We start from the raw sequence: 13,862 nt of genomic DNA on the forward strand, positions 1-13,862 counted from the left end.
CTTAAAATAAGTTAAATTAATAATTATTATTTTTTATTTTAAATTTTAACAATATTAAATTATTCTCTTGTTTTTTAATTTTTTATTTATAGTTGATACTTTTATCATTATTATCTCACAATTAAATTATACTAAAGTAAAATTATGACTAGTTAGTGGACTAAATCGTTAACTTACCTTAATATTTTAAAAATAATTATACATGATTCAATAGGTATACACTTTATTATTAATAAAATTAAAACGATCATTATAGCAATTATTTGGTACGCATTGTAAATGCTTAAAATTAAAAAAAGAATCGAAGTATGTCCTATTACAAAATATTTTAATACATATTCGAAAAATTAAATTCGTTTTACTTTGTGTAAAACTGTGCCAATATTTCCGAATGTTAATTAACATTTTCTTTATTTTTTGATTATAATTAAAAAAATATAACCAATTAATTTACATTTACATAATAAATTATTGAGTATCTATTAAGCCATAAGATTCAAAATTAGGGAATATGCTTAAACCAAAGACGAATAAGTATATAGTACTTAAAAATAGATTTACACTGACTATGAAAAATTAGAAAATGTGCTTAAATTTTCTTATAAAACCAGGTAGTAACTTGTAGTAAGAATTGTATATTCGTAAGCTTTTTACAAAACACTAAATTAATTGTTAATTAATTATCATTATTATCCCAAAGTGCTGGAATGGCGACCCCGCACTAGTAAGCGTAGTGTTGGCCGACCCCCCACCAGGTGGACTGATGACATCAAGCGAGTCGCAGGGATTCACTGGATGCAGGTGGCTCAGTATCGTGATGATTGGAAGCAATATACACTGTAATCTTTGATTGGAAGTCCTTACAAAAGGCCTATGTCCTGCAGTGGACGTCCATCAGCTGATATGATGATGATGATGATGAATTACCATTAAAATAATTCATATTCAAAAAATATGACTTTATTACACGAAAATATACCTATCCAATTTTACGTTGCAAAACCTTAAATTCTGGGTCTTAGGTATAAGATTAAGAATGAATTCAACTAATATCCGTTTCATTCATTTCTATCTAAAAAACATTTAATTTATTTTAATTTATTAGGTAATCGGAGTTAGGCATAACGAATACTCAATCCATGCTTAACTTATTATTGTTTATAGTTTAAGAACTTAATAATCTGTGTAATCAGGTTTAGCGTTTCCAACGCCATCTAGTGTTACAGGTCTGTAGTAGTCCTTCATCTCACCCCAGCCGCGCGGCGCTACGTTAAAATTCGGTCCAGAGACTAAAGGTAAACGAGGGCTCTTTGGTGAGGCATAGACATCGTTTAGTTTAGTTGGTGCTAAAGGTACGGGCAATTCGACATTTTGGACCGTTATTGTTGGAGGTGTTAGCGGAAATGGTTCCATTTTTGGTATATTCGACGAATGTTTGAGAGCGGATTTTGGGTATGTTTTTTGGTTTCGCAGACTCGATGGTGGACGGTACGGCGTATCGTGGTTCGCGACTGGTGTTGCTGTGGTACATTGGTTTGATGTGTTGCGCCCTGGAAAGTAAGGCGTAATCTTGTTAGAAAATATATCTTTAGTGTAGAGACGCTCCGTTTTTTCAGGTACAACGATAGTTCAAACAAGATTAACGTATTATTAATACGAAATTACAGGCTTAATTTGTAAATTATAAGTAAAGTCAAATAGTCCACCACGCTGGCCCAATGCGGATTAGCCGCACACACACGCAGAACATTAAGAAAATTCTCTGTTATGCAGGTTTCCTCACAATGTTATTCCTTCACCGTTTTAGACACGTGATATTTAATTTTGACTAAGGTTACTTAGCTTAAGCTTCAATGTTGAAAAAATGGTTTAGTGCACTATTCAGATATGTGGAAATCGTATAGTTTCTCTACCTGTACCCTCCACAAGGACTGTACTGCAGTATAAACTTATTGTATACTGCGAGTGAGCGTTCCCGTACGATACCGTGTAGAAACTGACAGAGGTATGGGTAGAATAAACTTGATTTCGCTTACATCTTTGACTGCATCATCACAATCAACACATAAGATCGCAGTCAAGAGCTTTCATCATTTAAAAAAAAAACAAATGTTACCTCGTCCTTCGTGCACCCATTTGACGGAACGTTTCTTCCTGTTGACATACATGCTCTGCCCCTTGCTCATGTGGTTGCTCGAGTCTGACAGCGACTTGGAGATCGCTCGCGCGAGGTCCATCTGTTCTCTAACCGTGGGGTGGACGCCGGGGACGTAGAACGCTGATGATGCGAAGGTTTTTTCTGCAATAAGATGTTTTTATTGGTGAGATAATAATAATAATATTCCGTTCATCTTCAAAATATAAAGTAATATAAATAAGAGGTTTTGATTATTAGTTTAATATGATGGTGCTGAAAGTACTGGATCGATTTCAAAAATTCTTTCATTAATAGAGAACATGTGAGTGTGAGTGAGTAACATATCCATTATTTTGTACCTGTATTTCCACGGGAAAGGGAACTACGCGGGTAAACCGGTGGTGGTGCAAGAAAATTGCCAATTTCCGTAACAAATTTCTTTACACTGTAATTACTAGCTGCGTGCTTATTTTCGTGACCAAACAGTATTGCACTGTTTCAGTCTAAAAATTAAGCTCAGAGGCTTTTAAATTAAGCAGAGTCCTAGACAATTTCCTTGTTTGCCAGTTTGCCACTAGATGGTGATATTAGTATAACAAATTTCGTTTCTAGGAAAGAACCTTACTTGTACACTTTTACCGCGTCACAGTTACTAACGAAGTCAATGCAATAATGCTATGCTGTGCTTAACACCTTCTCTTCTTCTTCACCTTAACTTCTATTCCTCGGGTTAGCATTTATTAGGATATTGTTAGATGTGTTTCTTGCGTGGTTTGCGAAGGTATGTTCTATTATTATAGGCAATGGTTTTTTAATGGGGCATCTGCGTATTACCATAACTATATGTACCTAATATAAAAAACAACATAAAAAAGTCTGCCATATATACGACCTCAACGATTATTCCAAGGTCATCTACATCACTTTGGCGTGTCTATTAAAATTGATACGTGCTGGTGAAATCATCGCATTTTCAGTACTGACGAATGCCTAGCGTGTGTATTTAGGATATGTTTTTATAGTAGATGATAAAGTAAATTCAGTTCTCAGATTTGTGAACAGAGACGCGAAGGTGAGATCGAGGCAAGATCGAGAGAACATGTTGTTTATTTTTACATCTCTATTTATATTTGAGAATGGCGCAGTCCAACAGTCTCGCCTTGCTCTTCATTATTCAACTTGGGCAGATGTTACATTGTGTCAATATCTTAGTTTATTTTTAAATGTTTATTTATATTTATGACTATTGTTTGTTTAAATGAGCCTTTAACCTAATGGAAATGTCAATCCTAGAAGTCGTTGAAATGTTTTCACGTTCTTCATTTCTTATGTACGCATGGCTAGGGTATGCAACTCTCTCTCGAAGTTGATGTTTCCTGGTTCTTACTACATGGGCACCTTTAAGACAAGAATGAATGAGTATCTTCTAGACTCACATCTACAGTTACCATCAAGCGAGATTGAACGCGGTAAAACACAAATCTATTTCATATAGAAATATCACAGACACTTAGTAGTAAATATTCGGTTTTTTTTTTTCAAGATATTTTCACTATGCCTAGAGGTAGTGAGCCGCTTGTGTAACATCCCCATTCCTCGGAGAACACTTTAAAACGTCAGTCCCGGTCAACTGATAGCAATAGTTATTAGTTACAGATTCAAACATTATCACCCGACAATTCGTATCGAATCAGCATAATCGGTTCAAGTTATAAATCTACTCTCCTATAAGAAAAAAGCCTCTGTCAAGCCATGAAATATTGCCTAATGGTGATGGTTATAACTCAAGTATTCACTAATTTAAAAAATAATGCACTTACTTAAATGTGAATTTCTTAACTACAGTTTGCCACTAAAACCAAAAAGAAAACTCAATGAGTAACTTTAAGAGTTTCGGGTGAAACTCTAGACCTCTCAGTCTATAGCTACATATTGTAGTAGTTTATTGGAGAAGTACTAAAGGGTAGTTTCTTAACTTTAGTCATGACACTTACCAAATTTCTTATCTTTTTTGATGATATGCTCCTCAGCATCAGCTGCTGGAGTGAATATCTTGTTTAAGTCCACCTCCTTATCACCGACGATGATCGGTTTGTTTTCCAAGTCTTCCTGCAAATTAATACTTTATTAATTAAAACATTCTCAATGCGGTCTCTATTAAAGATAATGGTAGACTATCTTCTAAACTAAAGTAAATCCACATTCATATTTCTTTTATTTACAATGCGAATGCTCTGTCTATTTTCTTTTAGTCTTTTGCAATATCATAGACAATACATAAAGCTCAAGAATGCTTTAACCACAGAATCAATTTCTAAAATACGTTCTAAATTCAGAATCAACGAAATAAAAAAAATATAAAGCAGAGATGTATTGTCTCTGAAACTTCTGCAAATTATGGTATTTATAATGTTACACTAGGGTTTGGCTAATGAACGTAGAGACTGAAATCGCCCGCCAAATTAAAAAAAAATCGGAGTAAATTCTCAAAATCATAGTGCAATATTGGACTAAAAATAGTATTATGTCACAGCACTGTCACAGTACTTCTTAGTATTTCTTAGTATATATACCTTCAATAAAATACTTAAATATACTTATACTTAAATAAATATACTTAAACAATACACATCACTATCTAGCCCCAAAGTAAGCATACAGAGTAGCTTGTGTTATGGGTGCTAAGATAGTTGATATTATAATATTCATATACATTTATATACTACATATAAATACTTATATAATGTATAAATACACACAGACACTGGAAAACACCCATGCTCATCACACGAATATTTTCCAGTTGTGGGAATCGAACCCACGACCGTGGATGCAGAAAGCAGGATCACTACCCACTGCGCCACGCGGCCGTCAAATATTCAATACACTAGACTATAAGATGCCTTAGATACCTAGGACTAGAAGTAGAAGGTATCTAGGCGCATTGCTAGACCTAGAAGTTAGGTAGAGTATCTACCTAACTACCTAGACTTCCAAAGCCATTTCTTCAGTATTTTTTTTTTTAATTCATACCCAGATGCTCATGTTAAAGCATCCGAGAACTTTCCAAAAAAGCAGCCAAAGATGCATTTTTTATTAAGCCGAATGAGATGTTAGAAAACTTTGTACAAATATTAGAAAAAAAAACCAAAACAATAAATGTTATAAAAAAAAAACCAATTCAAAGCTGCGGTATTGTTATTAACATAATATAATTTCATAATATTCGTACATGAAAATTTTTTTTTTAAAATTTTGTAGTACTTTTTGTCTTTACTAAAACATTTTACAAACTATGACAAGTATATACAGGTGATGGCAATGACCACGAGAATGCAAAATTGCGGACAGTCTTACAAGGATATACTCCGGTGGAGGCAATTCAATCCCGGACAAGTCTTCATCGTTCTGTATTATCGATAAAACATGTTAGAATTATGTACATCACTTAAATATCGATATACCAAGTCGTAAATATAAGATTTCCCAAATTTTTTTTACACACAAAGTATATTATTAATAAAGCAATTTTGTAGATACAGGAACATATTTACGGCGCTACCATGGATTGCTCAAAAACTCAATATACTAAATACTGTCATGAGCCCATGACACTAACGCTAAGAAAACTAACAAATGTATGGGATTGACAGATCCGATCACGTGACCTGTCGATAATGTCATTTTCATACATTTTGTCATTTTCAAAGCGGCGGCAAAATTGGCTAGGGGCTCAGTTCCTTCCTCATTAATTCTTTGCTCCAGTCAAGAAATGAATAATTTATTAAATATTATATAATGATTTATTTATTTTGCTATCATCCGCGAAAATTCGGCGAACCCATGCGACAACGTCACCCAGGTCCGACAAAATACTCTCTACGTACGTTTCACCCCGAAACCGGAGCATCCTCAGAAGATGTTGACTCTACAACGTGCAATTGCACGTTGTAGAGTCAACATCTCTCAACATCGACCTGGGTGACGTTGTCGCATGGGTTCGCCGAATTTTTGCGGATGATAGCAAAATAAATAAATCATTATATAATCATGATGAACTTCCGCAAAGTAACGCCTGCTTCTATCCAATATTATTAAATATTGTTATTAAAACGAAGAATTTGTTTATTTATTGTTTAGGTCATATGCCTGTTTGGGTTCAATAAAATGTCATTGACATATTAATATCGTAGCTTAGCTAGAATAGGCTAGCGACGTAGAAGATGTCTTTCGCTTAAATATTACTGAAACAAACTATTTACGACTATTATTTAATGTTGCAAGCGGTATGGTACTTTATTCATATCGAAATATAATCTACATTAAAGTGTACTTCGATTAATATCGGTTTATAGAGCATTTTATAGTGCTTTTGGCCCAGTTCCAACAGATGTTATGCTAATTTATTATAGAAATTGAACGTATTTCTTTTAAATTTTGAAATTGAGGTCACAGCTTATGAGTGTAATATGTTTTTACCAACTCTTTGATGATGATTGACGTCCATACTCCTTAATATATATTTAATAGATATTTCATATTTTGACAAGAAAGACTAAAATTAAATTTTCATATAGATTGAAGGAGGGAAGGAGGGTTCCTTCCGACGTCCTTAACCCTATATCCATCGGCCACAAGTCCGGGACTTCGCAGAAGGTTATTCTCTGCCACTCGAGAGATTATTGGTAACATTCTTGGCGGGAATTGTTAGACCCGATAAGCTTTCAATAATGGTGTTTTTTTTCACGTTATATAGGCTTTTTCACGTAATATAGGCGAGCGCTTAGCTACAGTCATGCTCGACAGTAAGCGATGATGCAGGCTATGGTGGAACGCGCTTGCCTAGAAGATGCCAAGTCACTCTTGACTTGAATATACCCATGTTGTAGGTGGTAGGGAAATCGAAAGCCGGAAGGGTATTCCATAACTTCGCAGTACAGATCAGGAACGAAGTGCCGAAACGCTTCGTACGTGTCCTCGGGATATTAACTACGAACGGATGCAGATCTCTGCGACGCCTGGCCGTTCTATGTTAAAAAGGTGAAGAGGAACTAGATCGATTCTGAGGACTTCACGTTTTTGAGGATATCGAGATTTTTACCACCTGTTTCTGCATTGGACTCAATACATTTTCCAAAGTTGAGTTTGGACGATATTGTGATACCTAAGAAGGAGTATGTTGCAGTTCACAATATTTAGACAGTCCATCACAATCTCGCGAGATAGATTACAATTTTCGGGTGACATACAATATACATATATCTAAACTTAACAGTTACTTTATTTCAGTGTGGGTACCTCTAAAGTTCCCAAAACGCTTTTCAATTTCAAAACTCATTATCAGATAAATGTGTCAACAACACAGAACATGGAAAACCCTAAAGCTAGTTAGAAACACCACTAAAATCGTTTTCTAAAGTCACTCTTCCTGAGTAGACTGAGGAAAAACCTTAATCCAGACAAAATGAATTCTTAGCAAAAATTAGTTTCTACACAAATAGTTCATGTACTATCACGTAACCTCTAATTACACGGTGCGCAAATCGTTGGCAGCGAGTTGCCGACCACTCGAGCCTATCAGATCCCTAATTAATTGTCAGATAAATGTGTCAGCAGAACAGATTTGACGTCATTCGGGAAACCGATCAGTGCAACAGTGACTAAGTAATTCTCTGGTTCATTTTGAAAAAAAAAAGCTCTTTGCAAGGTGTTAACGTAGTTTAAAATAATTCAAATAGCATATGCATACAGCATAGATAGTATGCAATAAAACAATTAATAGACGAAATTCTTTGCATTTTCTTATCTCATACGCATGGCTGGGATTGTAAAATCAAATAAATATTTGAAAACAAAATATTGTACAACTATTAACAACTTTTGATGGTAAGTCAGTGCGATATGCAGCCTGTTTGTGTAGTGCAGTGAGAACGTATGTTAAGGACCTACATAAAGTAAACTTGAAGTTGAAGTTGAAATAAACTGTGTTGGTGGTGAGGTAAACAAACGGCATGACAAATCTTCGCAATGCGTAAGAGGAATGCGTCGACGAATAAAGAGGAAAGGCATTATTAGAAGGTAGAAAATACCACAAAGAAATTTGATGGAGATATTTAGAAGACACTGAAGAAATCATCTCTGACTATCTGAAGCTTCATTTTTAGAAAAAAATTGAAATGCTGGAGGCTGGAACATAAAGTTTCGTCATTTATTTATTTAAATAATTGACGAAACTTTATGAACTAACTAAAAATGGCCATGTAGTTAGTCTGTACGCCGTAGAAGTAGGTGCGAGAGGATTACCAGCAAAATCTCTCTATAACTTGCTTAAAGACCTTGGCCTCTCTAGAAGTGCAGCTAGTTCTATATTAGAACGAGTATCCAAAGCTCTAATAGGATCTTACCAAATTTGGCAAGGCAGGGAGAACAACACGAGCAGAGAACGGGGAGTGTTGATCGATCGTCAAGAAATTCCTTAACCCTACATCCTGTAATCACAAGTTCAGGACTCTGCTCGGAGTTTTTCTCTCTACCACGCGAAGGACCCGGCACCCGCACGGTGAATCCATGGAATGCTAAGATATTCGTCTCGTCTCTCGATGCAGATAAAAATGTGAGGCGAGAATGCCAATCCCACATTAAAAGTGCAGTCAGAAAGGTCATCAAAGAGCTTTGGAAACAAATTCGATGTTAAGATTAATGAACTTAGAGTTAAAACCGGGCCAGCATTTTTAATCCAACACTAAACATACCCACTCGAGAGGTTATTTTTACGAAAAAAAAATGCGAACGTGTTGGCGGCTGCGGGGTCAATGACCAGGGATTGAGAGCACTCAGAGATCATTTGAGTTAAAATCAATCAAATACTTCACAGTCTCAATGATAATGATAATGTAATGTAAATTAACTAAAGTCAATAAAAAGCATTTGTTTTTTCAGAAACAGAGGTTGATCCCTATGCATTTTAGGGTTCTTATTAATGGATAGGATTGTGGATCTAATCTTGGAGGCTAAAGATGAGAAAAAAACATTTAGGTATCGCAATAAATTTTATACCTTAGGATTCCCGAAAACCCCGGTAGTTCCTAGGTTTTTATTTATATTTTTCAAAACAACATTTTAAAATGATTTTAGGTCTGCTGATATTCACTTTACAGATTTAGAGTCACTAAGAGGCAATTTAAGAATATTTTCCTGGCTATTGGACTCAAATAATTTAATACCATTGAAGTGGTGTGATGTCGGTAGATAACCATTCAAAACTCAAAAACTTAACAGAACAGCCCCTGTAGCCAAGTAGCACGTCGATTCTCTTTCTACGATCGCAAACGCTTCGAAAATTAGAAAACTGTATGAGAATGACAGATCTTGATCACGTGACCTGTCGATAGCAAATGTCTAGTTTTCGAAGCGTTTGCGATCGTCGAAAGAGAATCGACGCGCCACTTGGCTACAAGGACAGTTCCCGAGAAATAAAAAAAAAAACTATCATCGAACTAAGCCACGGTTTAAGTTAACAACTGACTGAACTATTTTTTCGACATATTTCTGTAACACTTTAACTAAAGTCTCTTTCAGTCACACTTCCTGAGTGGATTTTAGAGATTAGACTACAGTTTAGAGGAAGTGCGATGACTCGACCTGTTTCTGTAAACTTTTGACTTCCCGCCAACTATTGATTTTTGAGAAAGTCGAAGTGTCATTGACATGACGTGTCAGTATGAACGTAAAAACATCATCGGTGGACAGAGAGGAAAATTATTTTTAACCCATTTTTAAAGATTGGGTAAAAGAAAGCTTTGAAGATAGAGAAATAATAAATAAATTAAGAAAAACTGATGTAATATTTTCTGTTAGTTTTAAAAGAATTTTTAACAAAGAAATAGATATAAGTTTTAGTTCCTTCAAATTGGATTATTAAAGTGACAGCGGCACTTTTCTATATTGATGTTTCTAATATTATGCTATTATTTGTCATTAAATTGTACGCGGATAAACAATTAAATTGTGATTGAACCCCTTAACCCCTTGTTTTTTTACATTACGCGAGCGCTTGGCTACAATCATGCTTAATATTGAGCGATGATGCAGCCTATGCTGGAACTTTCTTGCCTAGAAGATGCCTATTCACTCTTGACTTGAATATACCCATGCTGTAGATGGTAGGGCAAACGGACGGTTCTTTAAAGAATAATTGTCATGTGAAAAATTTACCTGATGAGAGCCGTGCGTAGGACATAAATTAATTAACGCTTGGCTTTTATATTTGTCATTTTCCTATCCACTAGCATCAGATACAACGTATTACAACAATTGTATCAACCAAATGCGTTCAAGGAACAATCTATTTCCACTAGGCTCTGGAAACCGGCCAGCAACATTAAATGCAGTCGTAATAACGCGATGGACATACAAATAATAAATCTAACATTTGATTATAACTTTAGAAACTTTATTTAATGTTTGTTTATTTATAACTAGTGAACGCCAAAACTAAATCCGTTATGTTTTAACTTATAATCTTGTCCCTGTATTTTAATTGTAACTTAAAATAAGTTGCTAAGTGTTATACTAAAATTAAGTTTTATGATTTCATTATTTGGCACTTCGATTTCATTGACGTCTTTAGTCCATTCTGCTATAAACTGTACTTCCTAGAATTGCAAAATTGTTTGTAAACTTTGTTAGTTTTCTAGTAATATATCTTCTTGTGTAATTATACAGCTGTAAATAAATACATAAATACCGAATAGCATAGGTTCCAATGCGCCTCCTTGTTACACTCCGGTTAGAAGCTTATGTGGCTTAGGTCTAAAAGGAACAGATTCGACTTACCCAACTTACAGGGAAAAGCTTATAGCTGAGGTTGGTTAGGAACTCTTTTTTTTTGGGGTCAAACATGTCCGAGGGTTTGAACCCTCGTTTGGTGATGAGGGAACTGTTGACGCTGGACGAGCTGGTGCAGTCATCGAAGCTGTCCCTGTGTACCACGCGGTCGTTGATCTTGTGGATGCTGGACCTCTTGTTGGAGGAGAACTGGCTCTCACTTATCGTCATCATGTTGACTGTTTACACTTTTGCACTTTTCACTTTTTACACTTGTGAGTCACTTGTCGTATTCTTCGTTAAATTACACTGAAACTTTAAAATGATTTAATGGCTTGATTACTATTTAACCAATACTACATAGATAGTTAATGCTACGTTTATGAATTGTAATAATTAAATATGTTTTTCCAGCTTATTTATATTTATATTTATTCTTTGTCACGCTACACAGTCATAATAAGTTGGATTGACGGCAATGATTTCAACATAATGAGATATCATTAAATTCGTCTCAATTCTTTGGCAGTGATATAGGTTATATTTCATTTCATTTATTGCCTAAGCTATACCATATATCTATACTAATATTATAAATGCGAAATTAAGTCTGTTTGTTTGTCTGTCTGTTACCTTTTCACGGCTTAACGGCTGAACCGATCAAGATGAATTTTAATATTTGGTAAATAGGACCTTGGAGCAGAACATATGGTACTTTTTGACCCTAAAATAACTAAAAATATACGAAATATAATGTGATTCAGGATTTTTTTGTATCTAACCACTCAAGTCGCGAAATAGGGGTTGAAAGTTTACATTGAATTCCACGCGGACGAAGTTGCGGGCGTCCGCTAGTATTTAATAATATTAATTTTATTAAATACCCATTAAGTATCTATACTAATATTATAAAGCTGAAGAGTTTGTTTGATTGAACGCGCTAATCTAAGGAACTACTGGTCCGATTTGAAAAATTTTTTCAGTGTTAGATAGCCCATGTATTGAGGAAAGCTATAGGTATAGGTGTAGGCCTATGTATTATCCCCGTATTCCTACGGGAACGGTACCGCGCGGGTAAAACCGCGCGGCGTCAGCTAGTAATTATAATATTATGTTTCCCCACTTTACTTGTTGTACCTATCCATTTCTTCTGTTTACAACCTCTTCCACTGCCAAGGGTCACTGGCAAAGGTCTCTTGTAAGTGGTTCCTTGTCCACTGTTTTTCTTTTTACTTTTGTGTGACTAATATTGGTACTGAGAAAATGAAAAAAATAGCGTTTTAGCTATAAACATAAAAAAATATGCACGTCTTATTGATAACCGTCTCTCTGTTTTCCGAAAAAAATATATTTACCCCTACTATAAACAGCTAAGTTGTCATTGCTAAATTAGCATTAAAGAAAAAAATCTATTTACCCCTACGAGTAAACATGAGCTGAGTTGTCATTGCTAATTTAGCATTAAAGAAAAAATCTATTTACCCCTTCGAGTAAACATGAGCTGAGTTGTCATTGCTAATTTAGCATTAAAGAAAAAATCTATTTACCCCTACGAGTAAACAGCTGAGTTGTCATTGCTAATTTAGCATTAAATTGTTGTTGGAAAACAGAATTTTCTCGCGAAAAACTATGAGTACGTAATAATATTGACGTCAGTAGTCCATCGACGAGACATGACTAATGTATTGTGTTTGCGCCAACACCGCGAGCTTTTTAATTATCAAACTTATTATCAACGCTAGAAAGTTCATTATTCACTGTCTGAAAAGTTCACAGGAAAAAATTTGACATCAAATGCAAATCTCAGTAGATCGGGTATTTAGGTACGGTACATTGTTTTACCCAAAATTCCTATTGTTGTGTGCAAAGGATTATGACCTCTGTTGTTAAGACAATAAGATCGGGATTGTTTCGAAGTTTTTCAGCTGAAAATAACTTCGTCCGCTGGGTAAAGTCCGAACTGCGAGATGTTTACGTGACGCGAAAGTTTAGTCAAAGATGTTTTATGTAGGACGGTAAGCAGTGATTTTATTGCGTACTGAATGTGAATCATAAATGCTAATATTATTTTACTAGCTGACGCCGCGCGGTTTCACCCGCGTGGTTCCCGTTCCCGTAGCAATACGTGGCAAATATATAGCCTATAGCCTTCCTCGATAAATGGGCTATCTAACACTGAAAGAATTTTTCCAATCGGACAAGTAGTTCCTGAGATTAGCGTGTTCAAACAAACAAACTCCTCAGCTTTATAATATTAGTATAGATTTAGATATATCCACCTACATTAGAGTCTCAATAGCTCAACGGTTAGAGCGGTCGGACTCATCACCGAGGGGTGGTGGTTCGATCCCCGCCCCGTTGGACTATTGTCGTACCCACTCCTAACACAGTCTTTCCCGACTAGTTAGCGGGGAATGGGAATATTTGTCTTATTAAAAAAAAGATATGACAAACGTTCTTTTAAAAAATATAAACTTTGTAATTGTGTTCGTTTTAAAGGATAAAGAGCTCCGTAAAAATACCTTTTTGTGTAGTTGAATGGTGTAAAAAATGGTCAACAACTTCTAGTTTTGTATTAGATAAAATATCTTTTTTTATATATTTTTTACAAGTTAGCCCTTGACTACAATCTCACCTGATGGTAAGGGATGACGCAATCTAAGAATGGAAGCGGGCTAACTTGTTAAGAGGAGGATGAAATCCACACCCCTTTCGGGTTCTACGCGACATCGTACCGGAACGCTAAATCGCTTGGCGGTACGTCTTTGTCGGTAGGGTGGTAACCAGCCACGGCCGAAGCCTCCCACCAGTTAAAAATCTCAATTGTAGTCAAGGACTAACTTGTAGAATGAAAAAAAAGTTTCGAAATGAAAAGTGATAATTGTTTGTTAGTTTGAGG

At 35.3% G+C, this 13,862-nt stretch overlaps 1 protein-coding gene across 1 annotated transcript in view; it reads right to left on the reverse strand.

Annotated features, from left to right (window-relative positions):
* Positions 1-13,862, reverse strand: part of LOC112051394 (uncharacterized) — a gene marked incomplete in the record, with an annotated part of 14,989 nt that continues 1,127 nt past the window's right edge. Inside the window, 5 exon segments of the mRNA XM_052889329.1 lie at positions 1-1,550; positions 2,117-2,299; positions 4,132-4,246; positions 5,495-5,545; positions 10,973-11,272. Coding sequence (XP_052745289.1) covers positions 1,174-1,550; positions 2,117-2,299; positions 4,132-4,246; positions 5,495-5,545; positions 10,973-11,197 — 951 coding nt within the window.

The sequence above is a fragment of the Bicyclus anynana genome, chromosome 25 (genome assembly GCF_947172395.1).
Source record: "Bicyclus anynana chromosome 25, ilBicAnyn1.1, whole genome shotgun sequence".
In the NCBI taxonomy this organism is placed as follows: Eukaryota; Metazoa; Arthropoda; class Insecta; order Lepidoptera; family Nymphalidae; genus Bicyclus; species Bicyclus anynana.